At 42.9% G+C, this 22319-nt stretch overlaps 1 protein-coding gene across 1 annotated transcript; it reads right to left on the reverse strand. All coding sequences in view use genetic code 11, as the record gives it.

Moving 5' to 3' along the window:
• Window positions 1–85: 85 nt before the first annotated feature.
• Window positions 86–21635, reverse strand: EGR_04322 (Aspartyl aminopeptidase; the record flags this gene model as incomplete). Its single annotated transcript, XM_024493571.1, has 10 exons — window positions 86–107; window positions 860–1077; window positions 2053–2730; window positions 2805–3298; window positions 7919–7994; window positions 8302–9183; window positions 10032–11036; window positions 12665–12692; window positions 16581–16715; window positions 21628–21635. The coding sequence occupies 10 exons, from the start codon at window positions 21633–21635 to the stop codon at window positions 86–88; spliced, it is 3546 nt and encodes a 1181-aa protein (XP_024352079.1).
• Window positions 21636–22319: the final 684 nt, after the last annotated feature.

Below are 22319 nucleotides of genomic sequence, written 5' to 3' on the forward strand. Positions count from 1 at the left end.
ATGATCCGAAAGCACCCGCCGCGTCGTTGTATATGAGGAATACGTGTCTTGAGTTGAAAGTTGAACATATTGTTTTAGAAAAGAATTACTGAGGGCAATGACTGAACCTAAGTGTCAGGGAGTAGGTTACTTATTTCACACTAAATTCAACTTTTATTTAACAACCAATTCATCGTAGCAACTACACATAAAACTGCTCAAAAAATCACCTCTACGGAATAATTACGGAAATACCGGAGCACTTTATCTACTGAAATCAGTAGCATACGGACAAAAAGAACGATACTTTGGTCGGATTCCATATCGACTGACCTTACTAGACGTCTAGAGTAAAATCGACAACTGAGTAAGGCACCATGTGAGCGTGACTTCCTGAAGCATTCAAGGGATCAAATCCACAGATCGTTTGAACAAAATCAACTATTTAACACTCCAGTGAATTTAAATTTTCGAAAATCGGTGCACCGCTAAGCCGCCTTTAGCCTATTTCTAAAGTCTTCACAAAAGACGGATTTGACAAATTAAATGGATATGAATTTGGGACAAATAGGGAAAAAACATGGTTTGTTAAAAGTAAAATAAAACTCCTAAAATTTGAATACATCTCAAAGATCTAACGCAATGCACTGCTAAACAAGAAAGGATAAGACGAGCGCGTTGTAGGAAGACACAAGTTATTTTCACAAGTAGAATATTTATAAAAGAACACGGATTAGACGGGACAGGTAGAGAGCGAATGGACACAGTCGGTAAGGTGAGAGGGAGGGATAGGGGTAAAGGTGGTTGTATGGAGGGGACGAATGGATAAGTCAATTAAGGACAGAGTTGCTATCGCATCCAAGTGATAAGGAGGGTCTACTTGATAGCGACAAAGGAAGAGAGAATGTTAGCGAGCTGTTCAAAGAACCCTGTGAACAGCGTGATCGCTTGACCGACGCTTGAAGTACAGGTCATCTCACGACACGAATGCATCGCCAGTTGCGCACCACCAATATCTGCAGTCATTACGCCTAGATGCGAGGCCATGATTGGACCGATAGTACGGCCGCCTGGCTGATCTTGACGTACCACGAATTCCTTCAACGAAAAAATATGGACTTCAAGAGACCCACACGCTTTGGGATAGCTTGAAAGCAAATAGTTCTAGAATGATTATGTTACATTATTTATTGGTAAAGTCGTCACCGAAGTCTCAGAGGAAAATCGACAAGCACAGCCCAGATGCTTTATTGTTAATAATATGACGCCAACAATTTCACAACCATTGAAAAACGACAAACTCAAATATTACCTAAACACAACCAATGCAATTATTCAAAATTCGATCAACATACTTATGAAGCGATTCGGTGCGCCGAGTTACCCATAAACTGGTAAAAACGGTCACATATGCACCACGTCAGGCTCAGACACAATTCAAGGCAATCGTTACATGCATATGACACCGTGAGAGAACTTGCTACGCATGAAGCATCAAGACTTAACACGATTCCTTGAAGCTCAAACGATCTGAAATAGTTCCATACGATAACTGCCATCTCCAGGGTAGGGGCTTAAAAATGACAAATTCGGAACGATTTGAGGGCATAGGATAACATGAATGTTCTCTTAGATTGTTATTTATGAAACTAGGGATGAAGCACCATTCGTGTTATTTTTGAACGTGAGTTTGATCCTAAAATCACTACACACAAACACGGACAACTCAATATATACCATACCGTTTGTTAATGAACACTGATAGCCCAATTTAGACGATTTCAACATTGAAAACGGACGGCAAGTACTACTGCCTATAATTAATTAAAACTAAAATGTTCATCGAGAAGCTGTAAGGATTATTAAATCTTTCACCCGACACGAAATTTCATGTTTATAAACACGAACTTATGACCTGCAAAAGTGCAATGTCCGGACCAAAAACGGACAAGTGGACACATGCTAGCACTCCTGTACTTATCTGACTGAAAAAAAAAACAAGATAGATGAGCATACCCAAGGTACTAATAACTGAGACAGGACAAAAACAAGAAAAGCAATTTTTATACACACCTGGAGTGGGACATTCGTTCGCCTAGCGACCTCTTTAACAATAGCCGAAGTTAACCCGTTAGTAGCATAGTTCTGTGAGCAGTGGTGCTTCAACACCAAGCCTTGGTGAAAGCCAGGTTTGTGTCCAGGTTCGTGTTTCTCAGGCCATGAGGGATGTACCGCGTGGGACTGGTCGGCCGAGAGGAGGAAGGAACGCGCCATTGTGCGTTCGAAGAGGCATCGCTCCGATCCCATTCCGCCGCCAGCGTAGTTTGCTGCGTCCGCCCCTCCGCCAACGTTACTTGCTGACTCTGTCGCTTCCATAGCACCCGCTGCCAACGCTTCCGTGACTCTTCGGAAAAGACATTCCGTGTAGATTGATTTGGCACCCTGGAGACTGCCCGAACCGATCTCTTCGTGATCGTAGAGACACACCACCCGTACGAAGGGTTCCTCCTTCAGGCTGGGTAGGGAGTTTACCAATGCACGAATTGACGCGTAGGCGTTGAATTGGTTGTCCAGTCGTGGTGCATGAATAAACTCTTCATGGAGGCCTCCTATTTTCGCTGGTTGAGTATCCGCTAAGTAGAGCTCCAGTTCAACTAAATCCGATGGTGTGCATTGAAACTCCGCAGCTAGAATACGCAGCAAACCTGCTGGGTGTCCTGAAGGCACTGTCGCATCCGTAGAAGCATTCAACTGGAACGACACGTAAAAATAGGACACCATCAATGACAAATTGAGCTGTCGAGTGTTGAAAGCAGAAAACGCACCTGTTCAGTAAGAGTGGTACACAGAATCGGAGCCAGATGGACCTCTGGATCAGGAGCGAAGTTCTTATTAACGTTGCGGTTCAAGTGGATGGCCAGCGAGGGCACACAAGCCAACGGGCGATCAATGTGGACAAGACGTTCTTCTAATGCACCAGTGGTGGGATTGCGGACGATGCAACGACCAGCAAGAGTGAGATCGCGATCAAACCAGGTGTACCACAGCCCACCACCGTAGGTCTGAACTGCGAGTTCGACGAAGCCTTCCTTTACGCGCTCTGACAGGGGTTTCAGTCGAAGGCAGGGGCTATCGGTGTGTGCGCCAATGATGCCGAAACCCTCACCGGGCTTATAGGCCCCACCCACAGCAATGGCGAACAAAGAAGTGCGGTTTTTGGTCACGAAGACACAGTCGTTCGGCGCCAACTTCCAGGGTTCGTTCTCGGACAATTCTCGAAAGCCATTGGAGGTTAGAATCTCGCTTGCGGATCGCACCACTACAAGAACACGTACAAAACACAACCCGAGATGCTTTTAAGCAATTGTGATTTAGTCAAAAAGACCAATGATAGATTTTAAGTAATGCACATTTCTTAGTTAAGAAGGTAGTTCTTTGAGTCATTTCTGGGGATCAACGTTTATGAATGCAAGCTAATGAAACCCTCACAGCCACATTGACATTCATTTGTAAGAAGCGCTGTCATTTAGATTTTTTCAAAGAATATTTGAATGTGCCCTATGAGATCAAGAAGCGTTATCGGGTTCATCTAAGAATGCCATTCAAGAGTAACATTTCACAAAATAATGTAATCTCGCGATCGAATCAGGGATTCAGCAGCATAGATCACTTCAAGACTTTTTCTGAGTGTGGAAAGATAAAGCATCTAAATAACTCTGGAACACACTTAGGCAGTGGGTTCGAATCTCGTATTCACGAATAGTTTGGGACAGATGAGAGTCACAGAGTAGAACGCCTGTCCGCTGGAACTTTGAATAACCAAAAAACACACACATAGTACCGGCTGAATTAGAATTACAAAGTCCGGAGGTGAGAAATGTCCGCCACCGCCACCACTACAACTGCAGTTGGAAGTAGGAAGAAGAGTCAGGAAGTTAAAATTTATGTGCAAGCGTTCGCATAAAAGGACGCTTCATTAACATGTCAACAACTTGTCACAGTGGTACAGCGCAGCCAATTTCACATGCGCACAAAAAAAGGTTGCGATGAATGGACGGTAATGCAGTAGCGCTAGAAACTTCTGGTTCATTTTAAGCAATAAAATCTATCCGACACTCAAAATTTACCACCAGGCAGTTTAAGGGGATTATAAAAATTCAACAGAAATCCCATCATCACAGACAATGAATCAGAAAATGGTGAAATGTGACAAATAATGCCATATAAACTAATTTGAAAGGCTTGTCGCTAACGCACCGATTAAAATGTTAAAACGAAGGGCAGACTTATGCTATCACAGGAACATGATAATAGCTTGATGCATCAGAATGTTGCCTGATTGGTTACGCAAACTTTCCCAAACTCCTACGATTTGGCCTCAACGCTTGCTGTTTTCACTAGTCTCCAAACCCTCCTATATGCCTACAACAAGGATTTTTCAGATTTACGTGCCTCACAACATCTGCATGAATAATTTTGATACTCCAATTGTCAATTTTTCGGATTTGGACAACTGATAACCACTGCCCCATTAGAATTTTAGCTGTGCTTGGCAGAAAGGTTAGATTAAAATGCTCAGCATCAGGATCTTCAGGAAAAGATTGATCATCACACCCCAAAAGCTGCTAAGAAAAAATAAAAATGCGATTGTCTTCCGAACAAGAACATCTCATATCTGTTTTATTGTTTTAAACCCAATCAAATCCGTTTACGACACGAGATTCATTGCATCCAGTTGCTGTAAACAAAGAACGCATGACACACATTTGTGACACCAAGTTCAGGTAAGAGGATCAAAGCGTCGCTTATCTACGACGCTGATAGCAAACGTACTAAAAATGCAAAGCTCTGGCCACAGTGACATGACCCGGTGGTCCATGCCTAAAACAACTTTTTCTCCAAGCCCAAACAAGCGACAGATACATAGGGAGATAGGTAGATGGACGAGTAAAAAAAATATTCAAGTAGGGAGATAGGGACGCATCAATAGGTAGAGAACCGAATAGGCAGACAGGCAAGAAAGTCGATTCTCAAGCGGAAGGGTAGATGGATGGATAGATACGAGGTCATTGGAGCGAGAGGACAAGTGGACTAGAAAAGCGTAAAAAGTACACACGAACTAGGGCGGTACGGCCGAGTGAGCACGCATTGATGGTGGTAGTGGTAGCAGCAATATAAAACCAGGTCATTCCATGACCTCAGATACCAGCCACCCGCAGGTGCAAATGTGTGCATTCTCTGTGCTCGTATGCGAGCGCGTACAAAGGCAGACCTAAGGCACGGACAACCCAACCTCAATTCTCCATACCCATCTATAACCCAAAATCGACGTCTCCTTGCATTCCTGTCCCCACATTCACAAGCATCCTATCCTAAAGACAAGCCCCATGGGAGTAGCGGACGGTTGAGCAAGTCCAAGTCGTAGCAAATTAACAGCAGTGATATTTAGATTTTGTAATGTATTGAAGCGCAGGTGTTTTCAGTCACCTGTGATTCAACCCGCATGCCTTGTATAACCTATTCAGGAAAATTTCGGGCGCCACAAATTCCACCTATGAGGCTTTTTTTAATCGTCTGCGGTTCGGCCTACTATGCCACCAGTCCCCAGTTCTTCTGTACGCGTATAATAAAGCCATTCACATACTCGAATACCTTGTAACGCTTTCAGAGATAACTTGTGCGCCTCAAAAAACCAGTCATAATGCCACCCACTAGAGTCAACGAATATACTACCAAACATAATGGCAGAAACTTGCTCGGGAAATTGCACGTCCCTCTTCTACAAAGAAAAATACCAAGGGACGCTAACTCGAAATCGTACTTCTGAGCGTAAATGAAGATTGAGGGAGCGGAGGTGTGAGCACAATTACTCAACAGAAAACCTAAGTTGGCTTGCCGGCTAATTGAATTAGCCGAGTGAAGGAATAAAACTAAAAGACGATAAAAAGGTACAAAAGCGGAGAAACCAAGTGTGCCGAAATTGATTCAGCATACAGGCGTGTCCCAGTACTAACACATCATGCATCATATGATTGACCCACTGGAGTAACTACCACTAAATTTCAAGCAGAAGTGTTAAACGGCTCAAATGGCCAGCTAAGAGGGCTTTAGTCCTTTGGCAAAAAAGCAGTGGGAATGATGCAACAAGTAATGTCACATAACCACATAGAGGATGGGTTGTATAGACAAAACCCCAGCCCTTTTGGTAGTACAACAGTATGACTGCTGAATGACCCAGAGAGAGCATAGGCGCACATAGGCCAGGCTGCTTAAACAGGTCTATACCCACGTGCACCTTGAGAGGTCAATCAACAGTGGGTGTCAACCTCTGAGAAGGCTCGAGCTTCACTTTCGCATCGTACATCGCGTGCGTATACGTGAGTGTAGTGAGCTGTCTTTCATTGGCTCAAATACATCAGCACAGAGATGAGGCTAGATTGAGACGGCAAAGCTCAACGCACATATTAGTTCAGTTCAATTTGACCGACCGGCAAGAGGCAAATCGCATAATTTATTCTAATGGGATGCACATAGGCATGCACGCACGCACGCATAGTGTGGAATAAAGCGGACAGCGTCCGTGCACACTTTTAATTTTGTTAATTAACAGTCAAAAAAACAAAACTAGAACCTTAGACTATGCCTTGCACCTAACCCCACATAAAGGGCCCAAGCAGCTAAGAGCACACGAAAGGGCCATTACTAAGAGGGGATTACCCACTACTTTGGCGTTCTCTCAGTCGCTCAGCAAGAGATCAAATGCAGCCATGAAAAGCGCACGTGTGCACATACACACAGCACACACGGCCAAGTAAATGTGCAATCAAGTGTGGAGATGGATCACACTTGAAGGGCACTGAATGAGTGCGAGAGAAATAGAGATTAACAGCCTACAAGAGCGCACGTAAGCACGCACACACGCACGCACGGTTTTGTGGCTGTGAGCAGGCGCACCTACATACACACACACTGCCCACACTGATCAATAATACGAGATCTGCTGCTGCCACTGCTGCTTCTGCAGCTACATCTGATGCTACCACTACTACCGCGGTTCTTGACAATGGAAATTGAAATACTTGGTCCATGCACACGAAGCTCACTTATGGCATCAATCAATGCCACCTGGAGCCCCATACACGCACAAGTGCGCGAGCGCTCGGGTTTACAAAAAAGGGAATATGTCAAGAATACTCACATCTCGCCCTTTATGGAAGGAAAATTCATCATCTAACCTGTCAAAACCAACATTGTTTCGACTTGGAAGATAAATGGCGAATAGTAGTCTACGGACACTTCGGGGCTGTCGGACCAATGAGAACTGCCCTTGAGTGAATGATGGTCCGGAATGCAAATTGACTTTCCACAGAAACAGAACATAATTTTTGACAACTCGACGCTAGACGTGAATAAGGAGGAATAAAAGGTGACTAAATTTCGTTCTTGCTCAATAAGAACCAAAAAGTAAAGAAAGTAGGCCACATTTCCTCGAATTTCTTCTTCAATTAAACAGACAGGAATTTCGGAATTCACTAAAGTTTAAATCATGAGGTGATCTTGACGAAACAAAAACTTATAAATCCGTATTACTAGTAGAATTCGTAGCCGGTTGAATCAGTCAAATTCGTTTTCGAGTAAAAAACCGATATATGAAGTCGGAGGTTTTATGTGAGAAATATAAGGCAAATCCCGAAAATCCAATTATGTATGTGAACTGCTGTAAGAAAACAAAATAAAAAACAAACCTAACATTTTCAGCAAAAATAGAATTGCAAATTTAAATAAATTAAAAAATGCGTAAACGAGAAGAAATTCAAATCGCAGATTGGACGTACGCAATTTGACGCTTCTTCAAAGGAAGACAAAAACATCGACCCAGAAAAGAACAGGAGATATAAAAGAAAACATCGGAGCGTGATTCACTAAGAAACCCACTTACCATGGAAAGGCGAAGGTGATTTGTTGATAAAGTTGATGAGTTCCTTAGCGAAGACCATTTGTGCTTGGGGTAACCGCTACAAAACAATCACAACAGGGGAGGCAACATTAAATTCCATACTTCCATCACGGACAAAATAAGGAGTTAGGACCCATGCTCAATCGATTATCGACTCGGACACGAACCACGACTCGAAAAAACCATTCCCAAAAAAGACTAAAACTCAGGCGGGTGGAGGGAAAAATAGAGCAGATTCGCTTGGAGGCAGTGGAAGGATCGGTATTTTCTCAAAAGCGACCGTAGCACGAGGTGAAAGCAATGTTAGCTGAGAGGGACAGTAATGGTAATGGTGGTGAGTAGTTAAAGTGGTCTGCGCGGCTTACTGCAATAACAGCAACAGCTGCTGCCGCTGCGGCCGCAGTGCTGCCACCACTACTATTGGCGACAGTGGCGGCGAGAGCATTCGGTGCTGCAGCAGTGCTGCCAATGAGAGAATTGAGGCAATTAGGCAACTGTAGTTTACGAAAGAGGGCACCGGCTGCGGTGGCGTTGGTGACAGCGGCGGGTGGTGGGGGTACAGGGAAGCCCATTGGTGAAGGGAGGTCGAGGAGGAGGTCTCCAAGGTTTGATGGCAGTAACTGTTTTCCGTCAGTACGTGTCGCTGTTGCTGCTGCGGCGGCCAGCAGTAGCCTCTGTAGCGAGTCTACTACCACGCTTGCTTCGGCTGAGTTAGATACACCACTGGGGCCAGAAGAGGGAAAGACAAGAGGGAGTTGTGACGCGGTAGCGGCGGAAGGGAGTGGAGGCACCTGTTGTGTTGGAGGGAGCGACGACGACTGCAGCGGCGGTGCTTGCGGTGGTGCCGGTGAGTAAATAGAGGCGAGGGAACGCGAGAGTGGAGTGGGAATCAGCGCCTCCGGAGCGATGCTTGTTGGTGTTTGCAGCGGTGGTGGTGGTGGTGGTGGAGGGAGAAGGAGGTGAGGTGTGGCGGAGGCAAAGTTGGTGGTCACAGCAAGGGTAGGCGGAGGAGCGGCGACAGTGGGGGAGGCAAAGAAAGATGTCGTGGAGGTCATGCTATCTAGAACATCACTTGAAAGCGGCGCACAAATAAAGGATGATGTAGAGGAGGGGGTAGTTGTGAAGATGCTTGTTGAAGGCAACTGATGCTGCTGTAGTTGTAGTGGTGTGCTGGTGTTGCTATTGTTGCTACCACAATCACCACCACCACCCGGTGAATTCGACTCAGTGCTGATGCCCAGCAGGGACTGTAAGTGAACAAGGCAAAGCAACATCCAATCAACCTTCAACTTCTGTGATATATATGATCTGGTTAGTTAGGACAGCGCCTCAGTGGCTCACAGCCAAACACTACGGCGTCATCTACCTACCCTCTGAAAATATGCCATTCATAGCATCGATGGTCTACAAATGATACAAAACTACAAACCAACGTTCTATTTTGCATAACTATTGATATGCACTTGAACTATGAGTGATTCCAGTCTGGAGGTTCAAAAAATAAATCCCATTTCATATTCTCTTGAAAAAATTAGATTGAATATTAAAATGGATGTTTAACAGTTTACCAACCAAAGCTTCGATGAATTGTTTGAATGAAACACCGATTCAGCTTCTAAAAAACGCTGTAAGCGAACAGTCTAACAGACATAAAACGAAACTAGTAATTCCTTAAACTCGATGTAGAACAGCTGAGGACGAAAATAAGATGATATCCTTAATAAAGCAGACCATAAATTTCAGTGGTAAAAACGTACTGAAAATTAGTGTATATTATTGGGCTGGAGCATACAACACCTCAAAAAACACTTAAACAAAAGCTAGTTTCAGGTCGTCATAAAATTTAGGTTGATAGTATGTCGAAATGACGCTTAATGGTTTACGAAACACCATCCCAAAGACCGGACATTGTGACTGTGGCACAAATTACAATGCATAAAATCGTAATTGAGAAAAATTTACAGCAATTTGCAAGATGTGAATGTCAAATGTCTTGCCTTGATAACAAACTTCAGTAATATTTACTCGAATGGACGACACGGCAATTTTACATCAAATCCAGAGGGTACGAAAATCACGAACATGAGCAACTCACCTCCGTCTGTTTTGGGGAAGACGCAGCCGAGGCCTGGGACAACGAACTCATCGATTTTCCCTGGGCCGCCAAGGAACTCCAATTCTGCATTCGCACTTGGGTCGGTAGCCCTGAAACGTTGTTCCAAGGGCTCTCTAGACGAGACAAAACACTACCACTACCGCCACCCCCTCCTCCTGGAGGGGTAGCCGTGTGCGTCGCCCTCAACAAACTTGCCGTCTCAAGGGGAAAACTGAAGGATCCGGTTTGTGTCGACGGTAGGGGTGGTTGCAATGCCACTGAGGTTTGGGGCGCCCCGGTCACCGGTCCCGATGCAGCATCCAAACGAACATGATGATGCTGATGGTGGCAATCCCCTCCGCTGGAGTTATTGGCCGCGGTGGCGGCAGCGGCAGCTACAGTGACCGAAGGCTTACACCGATTGTTGGGCAGAATAATGTGGTTTTTGCGCACATAGTCACATAGTGAGGACTTGGCAATATTGTACCGGGAGGCAGCTTTGCGCATCGAAATCTTCTGCTCCTTTACATCCCTAACAGCCTTCTCTAGGAGCTCCTTGCGTTCCTCGGGTTTGTGTCGTGGCCGTTTTAGTGGGGTGGTAGAGGGCGGAGTCGTAGGTGCAGGCGCCTCAGGTTTGATGATCACTTTATTTGGTGCTGTTTGTACAGGTGGTAGTGGTGGCAGTTGCTGTTGGGATAGGTTAAAGGACACTTCTGCGGGGATTGTGGAAGTATCCATGAGGGTGGACTGACTCGAAGGGGAGAGGGGGGAAGGGTCTGGTTGTGGGGCGGCCATGTTGGACTCAGTAGGAGACAGAGATGCGGTGGCGGTGGTAGTAGCAGCAACAGCAGAGACAGTAGAGGGAGTAATGGGGTCGACACTAGCCATGTTCTCTGGGTGTGAGTGCGCCGAACGTGCGATCGCATGTGTGCTCAGGGCGTCTGCAACCGACTGATATGGCGCACGCTCTGTGCGTGCGTGTACGCCAGCACGTTGAGTTGAGAGCTTCAGAGTATCGTGCATACGTGGGTGCGTGCAAATAGACACACACGCATGCACAATGAGTGCTCTTCATACCAATGGGTGTGCGTATGTGTGCTCGTACACGCATTGGAGCGATTGGCTAGAGGCCTCTTGAGCGATGGACGCTGGTGCCTATATGCGAGCACCCCCATGGTGCCAAGCCTTTGGAGCTACCGCCTTAATGTAATCGCCATCGGACATCGGCCATTCGATCAACTCAACCTCACTCTCTCACGCAGACAACAAAAAGTAGTACTTTAGCACGTCCGCCATTATCGACTCTTATATGACGTGTTCTTTATCCATTAAAGGTAAATAGTTGAATTTACAGCTATAAACGCAGCACGTTATTTGTCTGAGGATAATTTCATATTCTAGTTTATGAGCAGCATAGAATGTATCTTTTGCGGATTGAGGTGGTCAATTTTATCTAAGACCTAAGAGCGACAGCGTACTTTGCCCTAAGTGGAGGTCAATTCAGTTCAGTGTCAGAAAAATGCACAAGAACTTCGAAGAAAAATCGAAAAAGTAACCAGACACCAGAGGGTGACCTTCGGAGTGGATAAGGGTTGATTTAGTAGAATAGTTCAAGAATGACCCTTGAGTGGTATCATCTTCTATGACGAAACGAAAAAATAAGAAAATTCAATGCACTCTCAAAGGGATGGGAAAGCGGTATACAGCCTTGCCAACGCAGATTTTGAATTGATCTTCTAGAAATAAATACAAGGTTCAAGTTTTCCACACTCCTTTAATGAAGTGCGGCAATTTAAGCGGTAAAGTCGAAACGATGATTCAAGATAAAGGACACGTAAGGGTGATGATGGCGATAAAGTCTTTGTTGAAATTACGAAGCATCGAAAATGAGGATTATTTAGTCGAAAAGTTTGCAAAGTAATGCCACGGAATCACGCATTTTAGACAACATCAACAATGAAGTCAAGTTTCCAGTGATACTTCTTGAGTAGGGCAAAATCTTTTGATATTCGGAGACCAATAGCACATTCTTTAGATGCATGAATGCTCAGAACGTTGTTATAAGGGATTAGATTCCATTCATTGCAGTGGTCGAGAACAAGCATTTTCACAATTGCTTTCTTCGTCTGTGCACTGCTTTTGGAGAAAGCTCTATAGACTGATCTTCACGATACAGCTTGCTCATCCACCACACCCTATCCTCCCGCCACAGTTGCCGACAACAACGAGCAATGATGTAGAGACACTGATCCCCACTTCTTCTAGTGGCTCCCTGCTGCAGCAAAAAGTGCCGATAGCAAGCAACTGCCGTTCATGAATCGCAAAACCCTCTCCCAGATCCCTCTTCACCGACTGGAGACCTACACTTCCACTCATCACAACCATTACCAGTGGTATTGCTTTCAGCTAACACTTCCCGATTCGCGCTACGTCCGCACTTAAAGCTATTGATTTTCCCACGACCTACGGGCAAACCGAGCGCCATCCCGCCGTCTATGTACCTATCCCCTGTCCGGGTTTTGGTTGTGGGAATGGCTTTCGTTTTGCGATTTGTGTCCAAATCGATAATCGATCAAGCCTAAGGCGCAAAGGCCAAGGGGTGGAGTGGAGCACTAAACCCCGGCATTACTTACCTCAGCCTCTCCGTTGAGAACGATACACCTAGGTAAGGGAAAAAAAACAGCACATAAAAATGAGGATAAAACGTCCATCCATGATAATCAAACCAATCGAAAAGGAGAATGCAAACTTTTGCCTTGGTCAGCAGTCATAGATAATCGGAGTTTACAAATGAAGGGCGGATTTTGCCGGTGTAAAAGCCACCGAAAAAAAAAACTATGTATAATATCTAAGCCTTCAGATTTAGCTACACTAGTACAACTGTCTGTCTTGCTTTAACTCACAGACATATGCATTTACCTCGTTAGTTAAGTGACGGTTCTTCCCAAAATTCTTGAAGCACTTAGGGATTAGATTAGCTATGGAAACTTGCGGAAGTAATATAGAAAAGAGGCATAATTTGCAATTCTTTACAGTATAGGGGGAAGGCGACAAGTCCCAGATATATGTCTGCTACCCGTACTTTAAACATGGTCACAATTCATGTAGAATAAGAGTTGGACCAGATCAAAATGGTCAAGTTAGTATAACAACTTTGCTAGAATTGGACAAGCAATATAATACAGAAACAAACATTAAGAGCTGCACACAATTCCAGGAGGATCGAAATTTCTTCCGATGAATTAGTTACTATGGCTCAAACAGTTGGCTGTCTTACCAAAATGAATTACTAGTTCTAGGGTATGTTTGTTTGCATAATTTTTTTTGAATAGTCAAGGAGATGTCGAAAGTACACCAGTGATTCGAGATCTTAAAATGGCCCGAAAAGAGACGTCCAGCTTGGATTTCGATAGCGGAAGAAAGTGGCGACTTTCGAAAAACTTTCATAACGATGTCTTGTTTTGAATACAACAGCAGAAGAATACGACAGCGAGACACGAAGATATTTGGCTTCGAAGACGACACTGAAGAATAAAGAGGCTTTTATAGTACCTCTAGAACCATTACATACCATAAAAATAAAGAACTCAACTTTGATTACAATGACAGAAGAGTACATCGGTCCCTTAACAACACCAACAGGGAAGCACCAAATCTTTTAGCCACGAATACGGCCAAACCCACAGCAATTTTGGGATTTGAAATGGAGCCGCAAATAACAAGAAAAAGTGAATTTACGTCCAGCATGAACATGCATCAACCTATCAAAACCTGAACATACACAGAGGCAACCGCTTTTGTCATAGCGTCTTCTGGAAAATATCACCGCATCAGCCGGTGTGACCGCCACCGCCTTAGTCACAGCAATAGCTACAGAAGCAGTGGCAGCTGCCAAACGCAATTAAAGACGATCCTATGTACACGCGTGCCTGCGTGAGCGCGAAAAGCACACACAGACAGGCGGATAGTAGACATGCTCAAACAGGATCAAAGAACTGCTGAGCCTACTATTCAAGGCGCGTGGATGTACGTGGCTTGCTCGCTCGCGCTTTCTACCGCGTCTACGTCCTTTCTCGCTGTGCACACACGAACGAACGTCTACTTGAAATGGGTGGGACTGATTTCAAAACACCCGGTGACTAATTGCATGTGTTACGTGTGTGTTTGTACGTATGCATGTGTATGTGCATCTGAAAAGACTGGCGGAGAGGGGGGGGGGAGGGAAAGAGGACCCGCTAACAGCAATATACTTAAATCTACAAGAAGCTGCTGTAGTTGAGAAACTAACAGCCATGTCTATTTATTAACTAATTTGCAGAATAAGATCTCACTATAAGTAGTCGGACAGTTCAGGTGAGCACGTTGTGAGATGGCACCACGAAAATGACCGGACAACCAAGAGGTGGAAGAGCAATTTCATTCAAAAAAAGGATTTGTACTTCTGCTTTGAACAGTGACCTGTTTGCAAAGTAGCCCTTCTATAGGAGATAGGACAGACTGGACGCCTAAGAATAGAGGCATTACTTACTACCTTCGCTACCAGTGTCAAACATAACGAAAGCATTGTTTTCGTACTCAAGTACGGCGTTGAAAGCAGGCGATAACCGATTGCAGAAGAAGAGTAGCGCGAGCAGATTTGCCAAATTTTAAACAAAAAGACATGAGCCAACTTTTATCTTTGAGGAGCAATTGAATTGGCCAGAAAATTAATGACGATTGATGCATTCAAAGAATAAAAAATCCAGGAGGCGGTGAAGACTTCCACTTGAGACCTCAGTAGAGAACTTATTAAAAATAGAAAGGATTTGGGCAGATAAGGTTGGTAATTTGAAAGTGGGTAAGAAAGGTGAGTAGATAAAGAATTTCTTATGGGATAAAAGATGGAGGATTAAAAGAGGCCAAATAAGCCTTTAAGAACCCTGGAAACATCTCAGATGCTGCAAATTCTGCAATACTGTTAACAAATTCCCAGTTAACTTAATTTCTGATAAAGATAATTTATAAGAATTCTTAATGGGTGGGCCACAAACCTCACAGATTGGTGTCATAACTGCGACGCTAGAATATACATTACCACTAAATACTATACATTAAGGGATTTTGAAAGGAAGATTGGCATTCCCTGTGTCTCGATGCTCAATTTTCAGAGTAGAAATACAATTTCCTGAAGGGCAACTGTTTGCGTGGGTTGCTGAGACCAATCAAATATTTTCTAAAGTTGCACATATGGAAGTCAACGGCCGACGTATTCTGGACAATCGGTTCAAATTTACCGATTGATCGAGCCTTTAACCTCCATGAGTATTGGTAGGAACCACAAAAGTCGCAATTAATACAGCATCCTGTTAAGGATTATCGCTTTTCCGCTGATGTCTGTGGAGAATTTACCAGAAGAAAGCATTAATTGCTGAGAGTGAAGAACATTTCCAGTCAAATGAAGAATAATGAACCAATTCTTGACAACTTTGGGCGAAAAAAAAGGCACATTCGTGCGACAGAACTACAAAACCTTTAACATCTTGAAAAAATAGAAGAGAAAACCAGGAAGATTTCGATTTGCTCTTCAGTAATGAAAAATCAAATCCGACCAAACTGCCTAAGGTTGACCTGCTCTGTTCACTAGCCATGAGGATATCTATGAGTGAAATCACCCAAAAAATTGACATCAAAACATGAAACCAATGGCCAAGAGCAACGCAGCACAACACAACATCATGACCTTTGAGCGCGTTAGAGCGTAAGCATCGATTTGCCATAGCTTTGGGTACAGCCAACATAATGGAAATGGCCAAGACTTTGGAGGTCGATCCTAAGCTTTATTTACAAGACCTGAAATTTTATGGTGGGATCGTGGTCACAGAGCATCAACAAGTTCTTTTATGCCAACGGGTTAGAATAACCGCTTTTCTTATGTCCAAATGTATCCTCAGAGAACAGAAAATCTCCCCTATTTAAGAAAAATAGCAGCCACAAAGCCAAGAGCGGGCGTGTACATCTTGCACTGACTAATAGCGATGGGTGGAGGCAGCGGCCGAACATTATGCTTGTGCGGGTGCGAACACTCACTTTAATGTCAAGCCACGGAATTCCATAAAAATTATGAATTTAGTTCCGTTTAGAATTATTGAGACCAAAAGATCCCAGCTAGAGGCATTTCTGCCGCACTTCTCTATCTTATCTGACCACAGTAATGATAATGGGGAAAAATGCCCCAACCATGCCAAAGTTAAATATATTGGGCTTATATACTTTGATTCATTTCAGAAAGCAAAAATATACGTCAAGTTGATGTTGAGCTAATCGAAGAAACCTTTCGGCAGGTAGGGCCAAGTATTTATGAATCCTTCAAACATATCTTTTCGTCAAGTTGTCTTTGGGGGGACACTAACGGAAGCAAAGAGTAATCTGCCAGCCCAGAATGAAGACACCATTTAATAACGTTAAGGTTATTGTTTAAATCACAAATACGGCCTAAGCGTAGTCAACCTGTGCCAATGCATTATGCAATAGGGTGTGAAATTGTGGATTACTATCGAGCACTAGACATACTTGGGCAAATCTACGGGGAGACACACTACCGAGCAGAAGAGGGCAACTATGACTGCCACACAAGCACCGTCGCTCATAATGTGGCCGAAAGCCTGCCTTGACTCTCTATTATTAGTTCTATCATGTCCATCGGACCTTGTAACAATCAACTGCCACGCCTTCTAGACCTAAGCACTAAACTACCTCTTGTCAACAGCGAAAAAAAACCCTCATAAAAGATAGGAAAAATACGATATTGACCAATCACCATGCTCCTTGTTGACTTGAAAACCAGACATTAGACCTAATGAAGAGATTCATTCGTATGTATTTGTGCCCCGTGGGTGAGGAATATCACGTAAGGACGACGTCCACGTCTACGGAAGGCGACTACAAATCAAATCACTAGAGTTGACACAAAATGTGGTGTGTTGGGCTCTGTAGCAACCCTTGACCGAAAAGGTGAGTCAGAAGTACGCGATCACTTCCAGTTCCCTTAAATTGAATAGTTCACATCCGATGACCGAAAAATAGAGTTCGATTTGAGACACCCTAATATGTTTCAGGGTGGACTCAGGTACAGCAGTTTCGATAGGAAAAGTTCGACGCGTAAGAGAAGGAATGCGACATATTTTAGAGAATAGACAGCGAACAAATTGAAAGCTTACGGATACCTAAATCAGTCAAGAATAAAATCAAAAAAAAAACAAAATATACCAACAAGTAACAGATTTAAAGCATGGCATGAGGGATGAGTGTTAGGCGCGGTGAAAACCATCGGCTAAGGGGAGACGAATTTGAGGCACCCAATATTCCCACTTCCAAAATAATTTTCAGGTAAGAAAATGAAAAGTGGACCAAAGCAAACCGACTGAAAACATCCAAATGCCCACCTGTACTAAAAATGACCTAAAAAATGAATTGGAAGTAATGGTGCCACTAGATTTGAAGCCCGACCAAAGGGATGGATCGTTTTAGGTTCTATAAATTAGGCATCTCATATACAACCTAATAGGTGTTTACGCATTACTTCAGTAACAGCGATCTAGACAGGAAAAAGAAATGTCAAAGAGAAAGCACAATACAGTTGGAAGAAACCACAATGAATCAATTGAGTGCTTCTAAAAGGTCGTATCTACTAAAGATGACCGAAAAATGAAATACAGGCAATAATATCACGAGATTCAAATCATAAAATAAGGGGTAAATACTACCTTTCATGACAAGACAAATCAGACAGTTTGGTTTATAAGTAAGTACAGACGAGCGATTAGTAGCTTCGAAGGAAAAGGCCGGGGAGATCAGGAACAAACATGCTACACTTCGCACAGTACCCAAACGATCGCGTTTACTTGACGAACAATTGGAATACTACAAGTGGCACTCCTAAGGCACAAAAAGTGGGGTAAATTCAAGGCCCAACAAAATGACTTGTTCGCAAATTTTGGCCAATACACCGCCCTCACAAGTGATTGAATGTGTGCCTGTACGTGTATTTGTATGCATTCACATGTACGTACGCATGCACGTGCGTACACATAGAGGTGAAGTGTTTTCTTTGCGATTGTGCTCATCAACACGAAATCGACCGAATTTGATACACACACGGGCGTATGGAGAGCATGAGAGGCCAGTGCACGCGAGTTTACATGGGTGAGCGAGTGAGCATACACACAAAGACGCGATGTACACGCGTACAAACAATCGTGATGATGGTGATGGTAAACAGGAGTTAGCCTGTTCTGGCCAAACTACTTGTTTTCGAACCCGCATACTGTCTCCGCAATCACTACTACTGGTGCGAACGACTAAGTACTCGGGTAGGGTGTACCGCGTTGTCTGGCATCTAGAGAATCGGACAAGAGTATTTCAACTGTAGAAAGACAGCTATCTCGCAGTTAAGATAATGTCTCAGTGTGGATAATGCCAAATCTATGTGAACACGCCTTCGACTGCTCTTCATACAATATCCATTCAGCTATCCGGTCTCCTCATGTGACAGACTTGTTTAAGTGGCTCAGAATCGCTCAGGTCAAGTCAGGACTTTGTGACGGTACTGCACACGGTAGCAAATGCCAAGTGAGTCCTACTACTAATGACCAGAAATAGCTAATTAAGATGGCGGGTGGGAGTGGTAGTGTATGCAACAGAATCTGCTGGTAAACTGTTCTGTAAACTAAGGTGTGAAACCCGTGGACACCCACTTGTGCGGAAGACTTCAGAAACGGTACGGTCAGTTATAACGTTTGAAGTGTAAATGTTACGCAGGCAAATGTTCTTCAGAAACGGTTCATACCGTCATAGTTTCGTCCTCAACACAAGGGACCCATGGATAGACGATAGTGAAATTATACAAATGACGAATTATTCTGGTGAAAACGGTGAACACAACCGTTAACGAATACGTGATTCCAAAAAGTTAGCGCAAGATGGGTATCAAGACAACATTACGTTTTTAGCTAGCGCAGTAGGCTGTTCAAAGGTGATTCAGCCAAATTGACAAATTTCCTATCCCGAGACCTTTCAGGTACCAGCTAGACATCAGAATAAGCGTGCAAAAGTAGGAGAGGACTACGTGGTTGTTGGCATTTCGAACTAACTGTTGCGCAGTTAAATTTAAGGTGAAACAGGCATTCTAAAATAGCATATTGTGGTGACCCATAATGATGGACAAGCAATACGGGAGCGGTTCCGGTAATTAAACTTTGCGGGAGTCCAACATTTCATAACATGATAATCGGAAACAAACCTATGCTCGCGGAGTTAGTTTGTGAATCTATAACCTAGAATACAAATACCACAGTAAAGAAATAAAACTACCCAAATTTACCCAATACCAAATGGCCAGAAATAACAGCGCCCTAAGAGTGATAATTTTAGTTAAAGGAGGCTCTCCAGTAACGACGCATAAAAAATAAGGGTATCAACCTCCTTGAGGCAACTTGATTTCCCAAAACGAGTCCGAGCATCTCCATTGCGAAAAAAGCTTTGAGGTGGACAAGTTTTGAAGCAACTTTGTCGTTTTAAAAACCTACTTGCAAAACCATTCGCTAGAAACCCAATGCCTAGATTAACTATACAGGCCAAACCTGTACAAATAATAGCAGTTTCGATGATGTGGACTCAGGAGCTAACAAGCATTATACGTTCAAACGTGTTCAGACGCCTCACGATTTGCTATTATGCTCAGCTTGAACTTTGGATCCCTCGTTTGAATAAAAAGTCATCATTGGCGGACATTCGTTATCAGTAACAGCCAGAGTGCAGACAATGAGATGACCTATATGGATACCATCCCAAATTAGCAGATTTTATCTAAATTAACATATCGAACCAACCGAACAATGCCTGAAAAAGAAATTCCGCGAGACTCAAAGTCTATCGGCTGCAAGTTTTCATTTACTGTACCATCATCCATCCCATCTTTATGGTGTGATTAAGCCAAGACCACATTTTTTCCACTAGCAGAAGGCTTTTAATGGGAAGTACAACACAAAAAGCAAGTTTGCGCTAAAACTCCTATTTACCAAATGGCCGAAACCACAGAATCACTGCGCAAATAATATCTACTAATTCCCTTCAGTAACAGCATTACTTAACCAAATTTGTCGGTGCAAAAATCGAGTTGTCTATTGAGAAAAGGTCCCTAACCTTGAACATTTAATGCAAAAACAATTTGGTAAGAATTTCCAAAATAGAAGCAAAATTTGTCATTTACTGTGCTATGGGAATGGAATTTCTGAGAAAATGTGAATTTCCGATGTTAAGCATAAGCATGTTACGTATTTTCAAAAAACAACCATAGCCAATTAGAGCCTATGAATGAAGGAATAATAAAGCTGCCGGCTATCTCAGGCAGAAAATGTCTTTGCTTGGGAGGAAAAACAACATTAGCAACGGTAATAGCCATGATACTAAGCAGCTGCACGCTACAGAATGAGCACTTTTTGTGGAAAAATTTCACAACAATTACGCACCAGGACAGTCTACAACATAGTGATTGCGAAGATTTTTTTTGAAAACAATGAAAAGCAAGACAGAGTCATGACAAAATACTGAAAAGCCACAGCTAGATAAGTCGCGATTACTATTAGCAATAACAAACATTTAACGACGAGGACACCACCTCCATTACTTCCTAATGGTCAATTTTCAGTACCTTTGCATGACCATGCTAAAGTATACAGAAGAGTCAAATTTTGCTATACGTTCAAAATACAAGGTGTATGTATGTAAGACAACCCGCTTACAATGCTAAGTTTAGTGGTATCTCAGGGAAAGGTTAAAAAGCAAATCGAACGGAAAGTAGAGGTTATAAGCGCGCCCCGATCCCACAGACCTATACACTGCTATCAGGAGTCCAGAAATTCAAGTCCGAACGGCGGCAAAAAATAGATTCGAAACCGAAGAGATCTGCTTAGCAGGTACCTGTAGGCTAATGCCTTCTAAGCCCAAAACAGCCACTATAACACAAGGTAAGCATAGAAGCAATGACAAATTTAGTGAATACGACAAACGCAACACTTTTTGAACAACCAAACAAATCAGAAGCAATCCTTATGTGCGCGACGCTCACATGCACGTATTTATAAGGAAACAAAGAAGCGCCATTACTAGTGCACGTCTTGTCATATGTGTCGAATTTCCAAAACCTCAAGGAGTAAAGGAAATTGCAAGGTTAAAACACACCTTAACACAGAAATCATACAGTTTCGAAGAAGTAGCACAATAATTAAGGCAAAATTTTGACATATTATGGCCCAGTAGGTCAATCAGTGTTAATAAAATGAGTAAAATCGGTCCAAAAAAAGGAACAGTTTTTACAATTTACGAAGGCTTATTGTTAGCACAAAGGGGTGAATACACGCAAATATCACTAGGTATAGTAAGAGTAAGAAAGACTAATCCTAAAGAGAAGAACGAACATAACAAGAGCAGACATTATTAATGGATCATAATGACGGAAGAAAGACACAGACAACTCAGCAAAAAAGTAAGAGATGCAAAACAAAAACAGGTTTATGCTTTATTTGTTAATTCGCAAGCAAGGGTAGTCGAAAAAGTTTACTTGCTCATCTCCCGAAGTTGGCGCCCATCAAGCACAGAGCAATAAAAACTTAAAAATTGCTTTGGATAGTAGACAAAAATAAAATTTGTGTTATATAACAAATTCAGCGCAAGGATATTTAATTTGAATGTAGTTCGATATCTATGTAATAGTTTGGTCCTTCTTTCTAGCAATAAGTGTACAAATAGACTAGCCATTTCTGTAAATGTATATGAGAGCCTTCGTATTGAACAACTAAAAAATTAGACCACCTCGTGTTTTTTTGAAGTCTTGCGAATTAACACGCAGACCCTTATGTAATTTTCTACATTGCAAAACTGCATAAACTTTATTACTAATATATGCGCAAATTTGCGCAGAGACGTTTTTTTCTGACATTACAGGAAAGTAGCAGTGTTGTTTATGCTTTGCATTTAATTTCATTTTTATTATGAAAGGATCTACTGCGACACTTTAAACTACCCACTGTCAGAAAGTCTTGTGCAGGCACTGCTTATAAAGCTTAATTAAAGAATTGTTCCTCTTAAAATATGCTTGTTAATTTTCACTTCTTCATTTTTAAAGGTATTTCTGCGACTGATTACCAAGTACACGATACCTGTCACTTGATAAACACATTTTCCTGACTGACTTGAATGCTGCAAATTCTTTTTATGAATAACTCTCATTATTGCATAGATCTTGAGTAAATT

The sequence above is a fragment of the Echinococcus granulosus genome (assembly GCF_000524195.1).
Source record: "Echinococcus granulosus chromosome Unknown EG_S00026, whole genome shotgun sequence".
NCBI lineage: Eukaryota > Metazoa > Platyhelminthes > Cestoda > Cyclophyllidea > Taeniidae > Echinococcus > Echinococcus granulosus.